The sequence below is a fragment of the Pipra filicauda genome, unplaced genomic scaffold (genome assembly GCF_003945595.2).
Source record: "Pipra filicauda isolate LSUMZ 115617 unplaced genomic scaffold, ASM394559v2 scaffold252_size1811890_pilon, whole genome shotgun sequence".
NCBI classification, from domain to species: Eukaryota; Metazoa; Chordata; class Aves; order Passeriformes; family Pipridae; genus Pipra; species Pipra filicauda.
The window spans coordinates 293,170-311,201 of NW_024104368.1; the positions used below are offsets into that span (position 1 = coordinate 293,170).

At 41.7% G+C, this 18,032-nt stretch overlaps 2 protein-coding genes across 3 annotated transcripts in view; one reads left to right on the plus strand and one right to left on the minus strand.

Annotated features, from left to right (window-relative positions):
- Positions 1 to 1,060, plus strand: part of IGFBP7 (insulin like growth factor binding protein 7) — a 17,012-nt gene extending 15,952 nt beyond the window's left edge. For both annotated transcript variants that reach the window (XM_027731777.2, XM_027731776.2), the window contains exon 5: positions 819 to 1,060. In XM_027731777.2, coding sequence (XP_027587578.1) covers position 819 — 1 coding nt within the window. In that variant the 3' untranslated portion in view covers positions 820 to 1,060. The remainder of the gene's footprint in view (positions 1 to 818) is intronic.
- Positions 998 to 17,903, minus strand: POLR2B (RNA polymerase II subunit B). Its single transcript, XM_027731772.2, has 25 exons — positions 17,825 to 17,903; positions 16,795 to 16,867; positions 15,670 to 15,820; positions 15,002 to 15,114; positions 14,511 to 14,730; positions 13,417 to 13,575; positions 12,254 to 12,418; positions 11,556 to 11,752; positions 10,749 to 10,868; positions 10,201 to 10,387; positions 8,916 to 9,059; positions 8,506 to 8,645; positions 8,270 to 8,381; positions 7,628 to 7,782; positions 7,183 to 7,381; positions 6,905 to 7,073; positions 6,371 to 6,467; positions 5,480 to 5,574; positions 4,944 to 5,194; positions 4,767 to 4,856; positions 4,393 to 4,500; positions 3,818 to 3,931; positions 3,564 to 3,724; positions 2,144 to 2,339; positions 998 to 1,254 (listed from the first exon to the last, which is right to left on the minus strand). Exons 1-25 carry the CDS (start codon positions 17,841 to 17,843, stop codon positions 1,165 to 1,167), a joined length of 3,525 nt encoding a protein of 1,174 aa, XP_027587573.1. The 5' UTR covers positions 17,844 to 17,903; the 3' UTR covers positions 998 to 1,164.
- Positions 17,904 to 18,032: the final 129 nt, after the last annotated feature.

Consider the following 18,032-nt stretch of genomic DNA (forward strand, 5'->3'; position numbering starts at 1 on the left):
CTTAGGAATAAATCTGGATAGCTGGGACAGTAACTGCAACCATGCTAGAAGCAGAGGCACTGGGAACCAAGCATCCATGTAGAGAATACTGTGCTGCCCAAATCCAGTTTTGGACATAATCCTTAGTTTTAATCCCAGCAGCTTTATCCAAACTATACAGTCGTGACTTTCTGTATCCTTGTGTCTGTGAACAGCTGAAATACTGCCCTTAGGAGAATATTAACAGCACTTGCCATTGAATTAAGAGCTTAAAATGAATCCAAATATCATGCATAAGAACTCTGCTAATGGTTTTTAGCTAGTCTCTAATCCCTTTTCAAGCACTTTAGTTATGGATGTGAATGAAATTGAGCCACAAACAGCACACTTATACCCCAGAACAGAAAATGTTCACTCCCCCTCTCACAGTAACCACTGTGAGGCTGCAGTACCATGCATATTGCCTCATAGTTTATTTCTTACACACAACATCCATGTGTTACAGCTGTTTCTTTTCAGCTGTAGGAAAGCTCTCTAGTCAGCACGCTGGAGCCAGGCGATAAGTGCAGGCTGCCAGCTTAAAGGAAATTGATAAGGTTAATGGAACAGACTGTCAGACGTCATAGCTACACACTGAGAGTCTGTGTTCCATGTCCAGGTGATCTCAGCACAGAAAAATGCATTTATTATCATCCTCCTGCAGCAGGGAGGGAAGGAAAGAAGGAAGGAAGAAGGGATCAGGTCTCACCCTCAGCTAAAAGAGCACAAAGCTACTGCCAAAGTTGCAATATTCCCTCTTGGAACAGTACAGACTGTAACATGTTTCTGTTTTTCCACAGATGATGGTGCAGAGCTGTGATGTGAGGACTTTCACTTACGCAGTTTTAAATTAGTATTTTGGAAAGCTGCAAGCTCTGGCTTTTTCTAGCTGACTAATCGTTCCCTCTTAACTCCCTTATTCTTTGACTCCCAATTTGCTTGCACACTTTTTTCACAGATGCACAAATAAAGAGATTCACAAGTTTGATTACAAATTTTAATTCTATTTACAGAAAATAAACATACTTTTGAACAGCACACAGCAGATGAGTAAAACTGTATTTTGAATGCAACGTACATAAAATGAAACTAAACCCGAGAACTTCAGTCTCATAATTAAAAAAAAAAAGAAAGCCCTTTGAAAGGCTAAACACTCATCATACGAGGTGCAATACTCATAGACATCAGTTCTTGGAAGAGGAGTTTGCAGGCATAGGGCATTCGAACCAAAGATATCTGGAAAGAGATTTCAAAAGTCTTGTGATAAGCACTCCTAAAGCATCAACTTCCACCATCCTCTAAACAAATAACTCATCAAGTTTTTGGCTCAAAAGCGAGTCTGAAGTCGTGCATGAGAGCATTTAACAAGAATTGCTCACAGACAGTACCAAAGCAAGAAGGAAGCCTGAGACTGTCTGTAGAGGCTACAACAGCAGCTATCCAGAACACATTTTTAACATAAAACCTGCAACCAAGGGATCTGATCCTAAACAAGAGCCATTTAACACAGGAACGTGTGCACAGCCAAGTGTGCCTGATGTGCAGTAAGTGCAGTTAAGATTTCCGGCACACATCGATTTCTAACTCCGGTGCCACTGCTGGAGGGGCAGCAGTCAGTCCCTGGCACAACAACAAGCCTGTTCAAGGCAACTCTTTTTATCTCTGCTACCACCCTTCCTTGACATGGTGCTGTAACCAAGCACACACTGCAGGGCTTTTATTAATTAAAAAAAACCCACCAAAGTGCAACACAAAAGGCCTCCCATGGGGACCCAGCTCTGCAAGCATAAATATCTTCATGGGACAGTCACAAGGGCGATGGCTCTTAAATTCCTGTGATTCTGAGTTTTACTTCTAAAAATAAGCTCTCAAGCGTTTAAAGTTTCTGAAAACTCTGCACTGTACAATACTTGAGCAGCATTTCCTGCCAAGCCAACACTCTGAAGTTAATAAGGAAGCATCCAAATTAACTAGGTCACTATAAACACTTAAAACAGTTATGAAACTAAAATAGCAATTGTTCTGGTGCTTCTTTAAATATTTACTTCCCTATCCTCCTGTTCACTGGAGTGGCATTTCCTCTTGCCCACAAAGAGAAACACTGGCTGATGCAAACTGCACGTACCTGAGTTTTATTGCGGCATCCCCGGCACTCATAGGTGTGAGTCCTGGTGTTTGCAATCGCCATGATTCCACAGAGGTTACACACATGGACTTGGTATGGGTCTGAAGCTTCAAACAGTCTTTCTCTCAAGAACTGGGCCGCTCCATGAGCAATCTGGCAATCCCGTTCCATTTCTCCAAAGCGAAGGCCACCATCACTGAAAAGAATAAAAAAAACCCACTTAACTTTTCTGCTCATCGGCAAAATAATCATTTTTTGTTGGCAGAACAAGTATCTTACCAGAAACACAACAGCAGTATTGCAAGGCAGGAGGAAAGCTGTGCATTAATTTTCCTCTAACACCTCAGAATAAACTGTTAGGGAGAATTTGAACACAATAATTTTTAACTGCTGCTGAGCATTTCTACAGCAGGTGGCTGACAGCCACAGCACAACCACACAGCAAAATGAAGTATACAATTAAGTCATCCTCTACTTATCTGTGGTGAGTTTAACTTTGGCTGTCTGCTAGATGCCCGCCAAGCATCTCTCTGACTCCCCCCAGGTCGAGAGGACACGGGGAGAAAATAAGACGGAAAAGCTCATGAGTGGAGGTAAACCCAGGGATACAGCTGATCAATTACTGTCACAGGCAAAACAGACTCAGCATGGGGAAAATTAATTTATCGCCCATTAAGAATGGAGTAGCATGATGAGAAATGAAGACAAAACTAAAAATTCATCTCCCCAGCGTTCTTCCCAGGCTCAACTTCATTTCTTCATTCCAAACTCCTTCCTCCCCTCCCCATGGCCGCAGGGAGAATGGGGGCTGCAGTCAGTGCATAACAGTTCCTCTCAGCTGCTCCTTCCTCCTCACGCTTTTTCCCTGCCACAGCATGTGGTCCCTCCCGTGGGATAGTCCTTCACACATTGTTCCAGCATGGGCCTATCCCACAGGGTACAATCTTTCAGGAACAGATTGCTGCAGTATGGATCCCCCACGGATCATATACCTCCTGCCAGGAGCCTGCTCCAGCGTGGGCTTTCCATGGGCTGCAGGGCAGTTCCTTTTGCATTTTTTCCCTTCTCTCCCTCACAGCTGCTGCACAGCATTTTTTACCCTTTCTTAAATACATTCCCACAGAGGTGCCACCAGCACCGCTGACAGGCTTTGGCTGGTCAGAGCCAGCTGGAAGTGGCTGTGGCCAGCACAGGGCAACCCCTGGTCCTTTCTCAGAGAGGCCAGCCCAGCAGCACCTCCTGCTACCAAAGCCTTGATGCTGCACCCAACACTTGATCTTAAGCCAAATACATGAAAAATGGGTGGCTAATTGGGGTGAGCTAATGAAGTTCTAGCTGCGAAGCTGAAGCAACTTTAGTTCAGGGCTAAAAACTCGACAGAAAAAGAAAACCCCATATAGAGACTAACACACATCCTTACCGAGATCTACCTTCCATGGGCTGTCTGTTCAGTATCTGGATGGGCCCTCTTGCACGAGAATGGATTTTGTCATCTACCATGTGCTTCAGTCGCTGGTAATAAGTAGGACCAATAAAGATCTGTGATGTGATTTTTCGACCAGTGAAGCCATTGTAGAGGACCTGAAGAAGTCAATGCAGTCACTGAATCATAAGCCTTACTATCCATCAAATGTGTATTAAAAAGATTACAGTGAACTGATATTTTGGTTATACCTCGTTTCCTCTTAGATGATAGCCATAATCTGATAAAAGATTGGAAATCTTCTGCACATTGACAGCATCATTAAAAGGTGTAGCATCACCAATTTCTCCCTTGTTTGCAGATACCTACAGAGAAGAGATTTGCAAAAGTTTGTCACGTTTCTGAAGGACTGGTTATACCATATTAAGCTGTTTCAAACAGTTCAACACTTAATGCTTGAATTTGAGGCTCCATGCCCAACATAGTAACCTACCTTGCTTTGTTTATCAGCTACACAACTTAATACACAGTATCTACAAATTTGCTACTCCTTTTTCTAGGTCAGGGAAATGTCTGAACAAAAGTAATAGATGACAGAGCACACTGTGGTGTCTGACTTGATGGACAAAATTTACAGGACTGTAGGTCTTCCTCAAGAAACCTGCTTTTGCTATCAAGTAACTGCAGAACAATCCTTATTTTTCAGTGAAGTAACACCTACTAGGCAGTACTTACCTTTACAAAAAAACCCCCAAACAAACAAAAGCCCCTCCCCCAAATTTTAATTCATATTGCTCAGACATTCAGTATAGAAGATTTTTCTTACCTTGCCCTGAAGACACTCAATCAAGTGACCAATGGTCATACGGGAAGGGATGGCATGGGGGTTGATAATGATATCAGGTGTGATGCCTTCACAGGTGAAGGGCATATCCTAGAGCAGGGAAACAGACAGTCAATCCTTCCCAGAATATCATGTTTAGGAAAAGTAGATGCCTGGATCCAAATTAAATCTTTGAAAGTGTTTCAAAGGCATTTAAGTATCATGTAAGAAGGAGCTGTGTCCCCTTCTAAAAATATTTTAGCTAAATTTAAGTCAACACAGATATGAGTAGATATTCCACAGACAATTCACTTAAGGCAGTTCAAATGCTAAGAATGGCACAGGTAAAATGTTAAGAAGGAAAAAAAAATTACTACCTCTTGCCTATACTGGATACCACAGGTTCCCTTCTGACCATGTCTGCTAGCAAACTTATCTCCAATTTGTGGAATTCTTACAGAGCGCACCTGTAAGCCAGAGGGAAACATTCAACTGGTAACTTAAATACACAACAGAGATTATTAAAAGTAGAAAGCACACACATTAATGCTCACCCGAATCTTGCAGAACTTGTATCCTTCCTGGTTAAGGGTTACCATGACCTGATCTACAATGCCAGTCTCACTAGTTCGCAGGAAAGTGCTGCAGTCTCTCTTTGTGAAGCGTCTGTTTGTGCTTTCCAGTTCATCTTCGTTCTCTGGCAGCGTTACTGTTTTGCCAATGATGACATCATCCCCAGACACACGTACCCCAGGTGCTATCAAACCATCATCATCAAGTTTGTCATAGATTGCGTGTCTCATACCTTGAGGTAAAAAAGAAAAAAAGAAAGTAGACTCCCAAATTTTTCAATATATTGACTCTGTTGTTCTGTAGAAATTCAAAAAGTCTGCTTGCAACTTCAGACAACAGCAAAAAGATCTAATTTTACACAAATATCTCAACTGGTGTATTAATAACAATGAATACAGACTTCTCTGCTATCTTTTATGTCCCAAAATGGAGACTGAATCAGTTCAACAACATTAACAGCCTTGCCCACAAAAACTTAAATTTAAAAGCTCAGTCTTCACACACTCCTGTATCTTACCTTGGCAAGTTTCACGCGTAGGCTTTTCAAAAACTTCCTCTTGGTCATACCCTTTTTTAGACTCCTGCTCTTTGTATGAGCGATAGAACACAGATCTGAAACAAAGTTACAAAGTCTTCTCCAGTGAAGCCAGCATCATTTCCCCATATCTGTAAATCTGAATTTCACTATGATTATGTTTTAATCACACATTATGGCTACTATTATTAATGACAACCAGAACCAAATAATGAGCATATGCCACAAAGCTTTCCTCTAATTTCCTGTTAACCTGACCATCAATGAAGAGGGGAAAACAAAAACAGAACACCCCGCCCAATGAACTAACAAAAGTTTCTGATGGTATTATGACGGTTACTTTTAAGATACTGCATCTCTAGATAACATGGTAATTTTTGATGAACTGCAGAGACTTTCAGACTTGCTTGACATCTCAGAAGTAGTTATTATTCTTATTATTCACATCTTCAGCACATCATTCTCATATTACTTTCTTCCTTATACATGCCATTTTGCAAGGTTTTTTTAGGCTTCTACTGCTACCTTGCAGTGCCACTCACAGTACAACTGGAGCTGCAGTAGGAAATGTTCAATTTATAAAGGCTTCTTTTTGGGGCAGTAAACAAAAAATACCAAAAGGGAATAGCTGGGACATTGCACAAAAGATGAACCACTCCTTACTGTGTTTTGTTTGCTAAGATACGCACTCACTGTTTTCATTGTGCTGCTCCCTCCATCCTCATTAAAAAAAAATTACAAAGCTTCTCAGGTTGGAAAGATTTGGAGAACGGTGTCTTCCAGCATAAAGATGAACTTTTCATGAGCCTTTGGACAACTCAGTATACTTTTTTTTTTTAATTCCAGGCAGTTAAAAAATTTACTAAGGCTTACCTGAAAAAGCCTCTGTCAACAGCAGAACGGTTCATAATGACAGAGTCTTCCTGGTTATAGCCTGTGTATGATGCGATGGCTACAATCGAGTTGATACCTATAATATGCAGAGCAAATACTTTGAAAGGATCCACACATGCCACTCAGACATTATTTGTAACTCAAAATAAGCTGTATTCTCTACAGCTTTCTGAGATAAAAATCTCCATGTCCCACACACAAAAACACGTAGTATCAGCAAATCCAGCTTTGGGTAGAAAAGAGAGTCAAGAGTGACCCCTTGTGAAAAACCTAGCAAACACCAATAGAGAAAATGCTTTTTTTTCCAGTTAGATTTTAGCAGACTATAGAGGTAAAGTAGTTTCAGCTGCAGCACTACCAATGTGTTTTCTGCAGTCTAGGTATCCAGCTACAAGCTAACACTTTTTAAATCGCATACATTTGCTAAATACTCAGGTATTCTACATAACACTTGTGACATCTTCTAAACAAACAGTAGTATTTTTGTTCAACAAACATTAACTGACAACATACCTGCTGGTAACTCTCTAAATCGCAAGTACTCCATGGAGCGTGTTGTTACAAGGGGCTTCTGGGGATAATACAACACATGTGCCAGCGTATCCATACGGACATGGAAGTTTGTAATGTAAACTCCCATAGCCTGCTTACCCATAGCAGACTGGTACGTGTTCCTGGGAGACTAGACAGACAAGAGAAGACCAGCAATTATGTACATAAAGCTCTTTACACACACCTGTGGGTTTTCTATCAGATTTAAAAAACCAGGATGTTGGAAGAGGTGCACTGACCTGGTTGTGATCAGGGAAAGGGATAATAGATGCACACACTCCCAGGATCATGGACGGGTGAATCTCACAGTGTGTGTATGTTGAACAATATGCCACACCTTTCTCTTGCAAGTCATCTGGAGTCATTGCCAGCATCACAGTCTCTTCTTCCAGTGTGTCAATGTACTCTACCACACCACTGGCCACAAGATCCTGCCAACTGAATAACCAATAACTCAGCTACCAGATAAAATGGGTCTCTTCAGCAGTAACAAGAACAAGGACTTCCCTGGCTTATTATTACTACCACTGCCTCAATGCAGTTAAAAAAAATTAAACTACCAGGCAGAGAAAGCATCTTTGTGCTGCACAAAGCTGTAAACATTTCTCTCTCCAACCTGAGGGAACATGCAGCTTCCAAGATGGGAAATGACACATTCAGTTGAATTTCAGGAACGGATCTCACCTGTAATTGTTATACTCTCGTTCCTTCAGTTGGTCAATATGCCTTTTCTTCAACAGCAACTTCTGTTTCTCCACGATTAAAAGGGGCCGACAAATTCTGCCTGCATCGGTATAGATGCGGATTTCTCGCTCACGGATATCTCTGATCATCGAGACCTGTACAAGAAAGCAGCACCCCATGAGTACAAAGCCTCAGCTTGGAATCAGAATCACAGAACACAAAATAGGGTAACTAAATTCCCTAAAGCAAAGGTTTTACAGGCACTATCATCAGCACAGAAGAAATGTTAACACTCCTACAACAGTAGCATTTCAGAAGACTATTTTCTACTGTTTTATTTTAAACTGGATCCTCTTTAAAAGCAACCAACCAACTCCCCCCCCCAAAAAACCCCAAACCCCAACAAACAAACAAATCACATACAACATAAAGTAAGTAAAACAAACAAACAAAAGGCACTAAACACAAAAAACTCCCCAAACAAAACACAAAACAAAATCAAAACAAAAACTCAATGTGAAGTATATTCAGAAACAGACTGGCAAATAATTTGGCAAGCTATTTGGAGCTTGCAAACTAGTATCAAGGCATTATCCTCTCTTGTCTAAAAGGACACCCAAACTCTAGATGTAAAATTTATACCTCTGACACAATGATGTCCATCTGACGACGGAGCTTCCTTAGGGTATTCATGAGCTGCTCTGGATCTTTGTGTATTCCTACCCAGCAGCCATTAACAAAGATCTTGGTAGCACTAGAAAGAGGGAAAATCAAACAAAGAATAATTAAAAAAAACCACACCAAAACCCCCCACACCTTTGAAGTGTTGTGCAGGACAAAAAGCTTAAGTCTATTTAAACAGTTTCATTTGCACGTACTCAGCTATTGCCGCTGGAGAGATTTCTTCCAGGTTTTCCATGCTCCACTCTTCCAAGAATTCCAAAATTGGGGATGGCTGAGACCCCACAGAAATGTAAGCCATCAGGGCTAAGTTCTTCACAAGTCCTACTGCATGACCCTAGCAGAAACACAAAGTTAACTTGTGTTTTGAAATCAACGGATTTCCCCCAAAAGATCCAAGAACTTAAACTTCAACTCCTCAAGGAACTGGACACAAAGCATGGCAGTTACTTCATTAATTTCTGCCATTCAGCCACAGAGTTAGCTATAAAGATAAATATTCACGTCAGCACTTTTAAAAAAAAGTGCAAACGATCATCACAAGTGCCATGGCTACAAAATGACCAGCAGAAAAAGGCAGTACTGACATAAATACTGCTTTCCTTACCTCTGGGGTCTCAGCGGGGCAAACCATTCCCCACAGCGTATTGTGCAGCTGCCGAGGCTTTGCCAGTTTCCCATCTCTCCCAATCGGAGAATTCAGGCGTCTCAGGTGGGAAAGCGTAGATGCAAAAGTCAGGCGGTTTAACACCTGCACATAGCAAGGAATGCAGTTAGTCAAAGCTTCTTAAGTATGTTGTTGACAGACAGTACATTAGCACAAAGAATCAGTGCCCCCTAGAAAGGATGTACTTAAAAAGAACTAAAATAGCTCTGTTAGCTACACTTTTTAGTTCACTTCCACTAATCTTAGACTTACCCTTAGAATCTCAAGCTCCTAACTAGTGTTGTAATTTTAAAAAAAAAAGTTTCCAGAGCACCATGGCAAGGCCCAGCAGGAACACAGTTATATCCAAGCAGAGTGCTGCTTTTTGTTGTATAGCTTACTCTGTTCAGGTAACTGAACGAGTAATACTCTCGAAGCTGCATTTTCATCGGGGGGATTGCCAGTACAGTAACACAGACACCTTTTCAAATTTTGAAAAGCTAGGGTCACTTAGTTATTAGGAGCAAATCAGCATTTACATTCTTCTGAGTCTGCTCAAAGCTTCTCAAAAATGTAAGAAAATCTATTTTTACAGCCTGAAATGTGCGAGTATATTTAAAATGCAAACAAGCCCTCATACACATACAATAACAACACTCCATCCAGAGACACCTGCCATCTTTGCCCCTTTCCTTACTTTGCTTTCCCCAAATTATGATCCCACCACGGCTCTAGACAACAAAATGTGCTGGCATTTAAAAACTGACACCTCTTTCCTGTTTTCTTCCTTAGGAAAAAGGGGCTCAACTAAGCGCTACACTGCTACTAAAGTCAGTGCTCCTCATCATTTGCTGTGGAATATGTAACTTTTCTATGACACTCAATTTTCTTTAACCACCTGTGAAGGACTGGAAGTAATTACAGGAAAGAAATCCATCCTCCCAAAAGATCCTCTAGGATCTAGGAATTTACCAGACACACAAGCATATGCTCTAACACACAAAAAAAAAGTCTTTAGAAGAGTTAAACCAACTGTTTAGCAGTGAATAAAAAAACCAAACTATGACAAAAAAAACCCTAAACCACACATCTGAACCAACTATTTGGATCTTCATCTGTGTCAGCTAAGGAAGTTTCCTTTCAAAAATGTTTCTATTTAACATACAACATGCATGGATGCCAAGCCATGTTAAACCCTTCCATGATATAGTTCTTCTCTTACATCAACCTGACAAAGCTACTGTACCTGAGATACTCCTGCTCTGGCCTGATGAGCTTTCTTCTGGTCACCCCAGTTTCCAGTTGCCAATGAATACTTCAAACCATCTGAAATAATTCTTGTTTTAATTGCCAATTCCAAATTGAAATCTTTCCCTCTGTCAATAAACTTTTGTGCATATATTCTCACTTCCTTCAGCAAATTCTTAAACATTCTGTAGAAGAGAGACACCAAAAAACATGATTAAACAGTGCTGTAGCAATTCACTCTAATCAGTGCTACTTGGAAAAAAAAGTTCTTGATCTCTTGAAAAGAGGCAATTTGTAACTAGCAAGGGGGCAGAAGGGAATAAAACAAATGAACCTGTTTGTGAATATGAACAAAATACGCTCCAAAACAAGTCAATGCTAGCCACCAACTATGATAGGAAACAACCACTCCCTGAAAAAGTCATAGTCAGATACAGGCTTTGTTGTCTAAGACCAGCTCTTGGACACAATAGAATTAGTCCGATTGATTTAGAAGCACAGAGTTGGCAATGCCTCTATCATTAATTATGAAAACGTGATACTTACCCTCTGAACAGGAAAGCCAACAGTGGCCCAGCAAGATCCAGTCTTTTGTTGCCATAATGATCTCTGTCATCCAGCTCTCTTCTCCCCAGTGCTGCCAGCAACAATCTATGAACCATATACCTAAGCAAATAGGATAGTTTATGTTTTAAACTGATAGCAGGCATTCAGAAAAAGATTACAAGCTTTCACAGATAAATCAGTGAATTCTTTCTTAAAGACTGTCTATTCCAGAATTTTAGGATACTGATGTCCTAAAATAGCCCTCTTCAGCACATCCTGAGAGGTAAATGACCTGCTGAAAGTTCAAGCTGAGGACAGAGAGAACTCAATATTTAAATCACGATTAAAATGCCTCTTCTATTACAGTCTGTCTTGTTCTTTAATATGGGTTCTGTTTAAGCAGTTGCAATCAGGTGTAAAATGGCAAGTCTCCTCATGGAACAGTTCATCTGCATACCAATAAGCAGTGATCAAGATGATGTGCTAATACTTTACATCACAATCACCTTATCAATTTCTATATTTTGCCTACACAAAAAGTCATTATCACTATCATCACATCTAACTTAAGATCTAGAATGTGTTGAAGGCTCATTTTGTTTCCTTTTCCCCCCCCTATTTTATCAGAACTTGCATTTGGTCAGCTTCAAAAATATACCAGTGCCCTAAAGTTTGTCACCAAGTATCCAGAAGACCGAGCTTAAAAACAAACTTCCATTCAGTGTGTTCTTCCAATCATATACATATATGAGAACAAAATATGTATTCAGGGTCCATGTGCAGATATGAGACAGAGTTCTGACATACCCTAGGAAATAAGCCTTTTTGGTTTCACAGAAGTCACTGACACCAACGTGCGGGAGCATTTCTTTCTGCAGGACTTCTTTAGCATACTTGATTCTCTTCTCTTTGGTGACACCTGGCTTTGCACCTCTTGAGCCAATGAAGTTAAGAGCAACATTCTGCTCCTGAATGACAAATGCTTCATCCAGAGAAGGTTTAACCTAAGGCACAAAATTACAGCAAAATCCTGTAGCATCCAATGTCTGTTGGGGTTGAAGGTAACTACAATAGTAGTTTGCTAATCATTTTTGCCAGGATCTGCTAATTGCTGATCCAGGTCTTTCTGGCAACAGTAATGAAGCACAATGGAAGAACATAAAAACTAGTTTAGACATCAGAAAACAGTTCTCATTTGACTACATTCTAGGCCTCTTGCTGTTTCAGGTATAATCAAGATTTTACAAGTAAAGTCAATGGCACAGGAGAAGATCCTATCTCTCCAAATACATATTAACTCTTTGAAATTTCTATTGCACTCTGTTCACTTGAAGTACTCATTAGAATAGGTTTAGGTAGAGAATTTATAACATTTCTAATAGACAACCCACAAAAATAATGAAGAAACAAACTACAAATGGAAAAAGGACAATGCTATAAGTGATGATCAGCCACACCTACACATCACCAGTCATCAAGACAAGAAATAATTTAACATATATTACCATTTCCATCATTTCTGGATCTTCAAAATCATATATGATGTGCTCTAAAATGTCCCTGTCGGACACAAAGCCTAGTGCACGAAAGACAATAATGATGGGGACTTCTTGTTTGATATATGGCAAAGTTGCTACAATGCGCTGGCCAATAGCACTCTTCTTTGCACCCTGGAAAGATGGGGAAAAGAACATGCCTTTAAATAAAAACATCTCTCTGGATTTGAACAATACATTGTAAGTGTATTTATTCAATTTTCACAGGAAAACACGACTTCTCAGCAGGCCAACTGACGAGCTATTCTGAAACCTTACTCTTGGCTATGACTTGGTATTTTAAAATATTTAGAGCTTTAGAAGTCTGCAAAAACTTGTAAGGTTTTTGCTGATACGAAGGAATGTAAATTCTACTTGTTCACCCATACACATCATTTCTCTCTCTCTGTTTATTTGCCAAGAGCAATCCTATCCATCTTCAGTGTTCCTTCTGTCAGCTTAAACCCGGCTTTTCTAACCCACTGTTCAAGTGATCGTTCAAGAAGCTGATCCCTATTTCCAGAAAGAAACACTGTGGGATGCAGAGGCACTCAAGAGTGCTCCAGACACCAGGAGTGAGAGTAGTGTAAAGCTTCTATTAAAGCTACTCTTGAAAAGTTTCACATCATCAGTGCAACAGTACTGATGAGTACAGACACCTTCTGCTTTAGAATTTACAAGTAGCACTTATTTCCCCTCACAGACTGCACACTTAGACGTTAAATATGAATTTATATGTGGGCTAAAAAATACATCTAAATACTAGATTGGTTATCAGCAAAGAAAGGGTCCCTGCTCCCATTTTTGTCCTTTGTCAAAAAACAGGACACAGCTTGTTTAGATTTTCTAAAAACGCATGTACAGTAATTATAAAACTATTTTTAACCTTGCCCTAAAGCCTGCCAGAAATTGAGTCCTCATTCCAATCCTCAAATAATTTACCATAAAGACATAACGTATGACAAACAGAATACATTTTCATTTAATTTACCTTCTTTACAACTTAGCATCAGGAGAAATTTCTTCTCAGAATCCCAAAAGCAAATGACACAAAGAGACAGGACAGTAACAAAACTCCTAAAACAATCTCTCTGGTAAGCCCCAGGGCGGGGGTTATTACTGCTCAGACATACCTGCCCACCTCTGGCCAGCATGCTAACCCATATAGTACTCGTTGGTCGAGAGGAATTTTCCAGACAAGATCTGCACTCTCCTGTGTAGGCATACTTTGAATCTTTCTTTGCAAACACATACACTGTGTTTGTAGCCATTTTCTCTTGAGCAATCAGAACCTGTGTGAGAAAGAAAAACACTAGTAAATAACTGACAAAAGAGCATGCTCAAAGTAACAAGCACAGTGTTTCTACTATTCCTTCAGGTGCCTTAACTGTAAAAGCATTGCACAGCATGAAGTCAATCTGCCAGATTTGTTTGGATTATACTCTACATTTTATAAAATTCAGATTTAAGCAAAACATACAGCTAGCTAAGACAGAATAACCAAAACAAGAGACTCAGGGAACACTGTTCTCTGTGATGTACTTACCGTATCTGTTGGCTGTGCTGAGACATTTCTGTTAGCTTTAGGCACAACACTGATAAAGAAAGCATTTCACTGTCTGTTTTTCCAAGGCCGAGGTACTACACAAGCATTTAAATTTAAATGCCAGCTATAACAATCAAAGACTGATTTCTTTTTCTTCCCCAAGAAGAAAAATAAAATTCTAATACTTTTGCTGTGTTTACTCAGGTATCAGGTACAAAATATGGAAAGTTTCACTGGTGAGGCACTAGCATGAAGAGGATATGATTTGCTGAAGCTGCATCCACAGCAATGGAGGGAAGAATCTAATTTTATAATAGCTGTGAACAACCTGCAGGACACTCAGAGTGAAGAAGTGCCTCACTTTAGGTGCATGCTGCTCTGCAATGCTGGAAATGGAAAGGAAAATATCTAGAGTACTTAGTGGCCTTCAATGCAAAACACTTCATGCAGCTGAAGAAGGGAAGAACTGAAGATGTGAAACGTGCCTCAGGGAAGAAGAAAAGGTAGCTTGAGAAAGTCTTAACAGAGGATGAAAAGCCCATCTTTCTGCAAGAGCAGGAACACCCACATAACTCTGATACACTGGAACAAGAGTGCTTCTGCTCCTAGCAAATCATATGGAATCAAGCAACAGAACTTCCAGTGTCTGTAAAGATACCTATGCAAGGTATAACCCCTTACCTTTTCTGATCCATTGATGATAAAGTAGCCACCAGGATCGAGTGGGCATTCATTCAGTTCACAAAGATCACGGTCAGTTAAGCCATTCAACAAACAGTACGTCGAACGTAACATAATAGGAATTTTTCCTATAAAGGTTTTCTGATGTTGTGTCTGTAATTGATCCTCCCCTTCTTTAATGACTGTTTTAGTTATATCCACATACAAGGGGGCTGAATACCTACAGAATAAAAACAACACTGCGTTATCTGTCAGTTATTACCGTTCTGTACAACCTTGAATAGTAAATGTAGTTATTCAACTGCTCACTGCTATATTACACGTTATTACCACATCATAATCATCATCTGGACTTAAAAACTAGGCATGGAATTTTAAATAGAGGAGTAATTATTACATTTTCAAGGCACTACTATATTGAAAAAGACTATCTATTAATAATGCAGAGGCAGTTCTCTTTTGTGTTTATCCACTCCAGAGTTGGTTCTTACGTAAGGTTTCTCAGTCTGGCTTCATTTGGCATCATTGGTGAGGGTGCTCCATCTCTTTCCCAATGTGTAGGTTTGGAGAGATAGATTTGTTCAAACTTCAGCAGATAGCGGGGCTGGAAAACAAGAATACACTTATTTGTAATGGAAGAAACACCCATTTCGGTTGTTCAAGAGAGGCCCTTAGTAGCAACCTTTGAAAACCCTGACCTAACTTCAGCTGAAGAAAGCTGACAGAATATTTCAGCCATAAACCTTTCTTGCCGTGCTAAAGCTACTGAAAATCAAAATCCAACCAAAACTTGCTTTTGGCTACCTGACTTGCTCTACCACGTCTCTGTCCATGCAGTTTGGCACAGTAATTGACAATATCAGAAGCCAATTGTTTTTGGTCACTTCTCAACCAGCAGGACACAGTAACTCTATACAACAGGGAAGTTCAATTCCACGGATAACAAAGCTCTTGCACATGTTTCTCAGTCAAATACCTGATTGTATGACAACTTAGCCACATATCTCAGACTCCAAAGAGTTCATCCTTCTGTCTATTGACTGCATGAGCAGCATAATTCAGATGTACTTCCATCTCTTGAGACAGGGCCTGAATAAATCCGATGTAAAATGATTCTGACTGTAAAAACACATCATCTCTGCCGGGGTTCTCCACTTACCGGCTCTTCCACTTCTCCTGAGGCATGCTGGGCTTCAGCTTGTAAATCAATTGGTGGGGCATCTTCAACAATTCTTTGCACAGACATCTGAATAAACTCATCAAAAGAATCCAACTGTTGCCTGACTAAACCCTTTTCATCAAAGTAGGAGCTAAAATCAAAAAAAGTACATTAATGAACAAGAAATCTTAATTTAATTCAAATATTTCACACATCAACAAGCTTAAGATTTATAACAAAACCTAAAAAAGCCATGAAATGCAGCAGAGAATCAAACACATTCACTTATCCCAAGGCATGAGTTTCAAACACAGATGTTTCAAAAACGTTTAACAATTCTCTCACTGCTTGAAGACACAGACGCTACAAAGTGACAGATGTGCTGCCACCTCCTGGCTAGGCCATGACTGCACGCACAGTATACCTTAAATTATGATGACAAACCTCAGTGAAAGCAGCTTCAGATAAAGTTTTACCAACCACGTCTATAAATTATTTTGCTTTAACTAGTTTTCCAAGCTGCAGTAAACTGAGAGCATGCCCCTAAGTCCAAGTAATAGTTCTCAGAACTTCTCCTGGCTTGGATCTCCCCTGTGCCAGCTTCACTCCTTCTCCAGATTTCCCTTAGCCTTTGGGTCACCTAACTACAACCCAGCAAAACCTAACTGTAAAAATCAAAGCCTAAATTTGAAGCCCTGCATCCTAACTTTTGATGGGATTAACTAAACATGTCTGCTGCATCAGCTCCTGCCAGTAAGCTCCTCTACTTCAGTGAGGTATAACTGAAGTGAGCCAGGGAACCTACGTTACCTCACCTTCTGTCCTATCACAATTGTGTGTCCATTAGTGGACAAAATCATGTGCTTGATATGGAACCAAAACCACCTCTTACTTAATTGAAAACAGTGTCCCCCCCGCCGAGGGATCAGCGGGGGTTCTTCATCCCTCATGAAAACCTTTCTGTTTTTGCTTAAAGCCCTTCTGCTCTGAACGTGCTACAACACACAATTCAGCATAATCAAGCCTGCAGGTCTCAGGATGTGTTCCCAGCAAAGCAGACGCCACCTGTGAGGCCGACAGCACATGCAACAAAGGGTTAAAGAACAGTGAGTTTTAGTCAGTCACCTAATGACAATCCAGCAGGCTTCTTGCCACAGGTCAGGCGTGATTTCATCATCATCCTCATCATACTGCATATCTGCGGGGAAAGAAGCACAGCATGTGAGCCAGGCTCCCATCACCACCTCAGTGTCCCTCCTGGCCAGCTGAGAGACCCTCTGGCACCCCAGCAGCACCCACAGCTTCTGATTAACAGGAAGCTGAACATGAGCCAGCAGTGTGCCCACGAGGCCAAGAAGGCCAATGGCATCCTGGCCTGTATCAGGAATACTGAACCCAGAAGGATCAGCAAAGTGATTCTTTCCCTCTGCTTGGCACTGGTGAGGCCATATCTGGAGTACGGTGCCCAGTTCTGGGCCCCTCAGTTTAGGAAGGACATCGAGGTGCTGGAGCAGGTCCGGAGAAGGGCAACGAGGCTGGTGAAGGGACCGGAGCACAGGCCCTATGAGGAGCAGCTGAAGGAGCTGGGGCTGTTCAGCCTGGAAAAGAGGGGACTCAGGGGAGACCTCATCACTCTTTACAACTATCTGAAAGGAGGTTGTAGCCGGGTGGGGGTCGGTCTCTTCTCCCAGGCAAGAGGGCACGGTCTTAAGCTGCGCCAGGGGAGGTTTAGGTTGGACATGAAGAAGTTCTTTACAGAGAGAGTGATCGGGCACTGGAATGGGCTCCCCAGGGAGGTGGTGGAGTCACCGTCCCTGGAGGTTTTTAAGAAGAGACTGGATGTGGCACTTAGTGCTATGGTCTAGTAGGCAAGGTGGTGTTAGGTCAAAGGTTGGACTCGACGATCTCAGAGGTCTTTTCCAACCTAATTGATTCTGTAATTCTGTGGCCGTCCGGCTCCCGCCGAAGAGCCCACCGCGACCGGCCCATTCTCCCACTCCCAGCTCCTACGGAAGATCCCAGCGCGCCCGTAGCATCCCTCCGGCTCCTGCGGGCCCCGCGCGCCGCCCCTGCCCGCCTTGCCAGGACGGACGGAAGAAAAAGGTGGGGGGGGGGCAAAAAAAAAAAAAAAAAAGGGGGGGGGGGAAGGTCTCACCTTCGTCCGCGTCGTACATGGTGGCGGCGGGCGGAGGTGCGAGCGGCGGCCGGGCGGGGGGCGAGAGCAGCGGCGAGAACAGCGGCGAGAACAGAGCGCGATGGCGGCGGCGAGCGGCGGGAAGGCGGCTGCGCGCCCTCTGACGTCACCCGCGAGGCGCCCGCGCGCGCAGTGACGTCAGGCACGCGTGTCCCGCCCCGCCGTCCCC

Excerpts from the sequence above, each read along its gene's own strand:
- POLR2B (XM_027731772.2), bottom strand. Across the intron at positions 15,821-16,794 it reads GCCTGCTGGATTGTCATTAG|CTCCTACTTTGATGAAAAGG; the intron begins GTGACTGACTAA and ends TTTTGATTTTAG. Across the intron at positions 7,382-7,627 it reads CGAGAGTATAACAATTACAG|TTGGCAGGATCTTGTGGCCA; the intron begins GTGAGATCCGTT and ends TTGGTTATTCAG.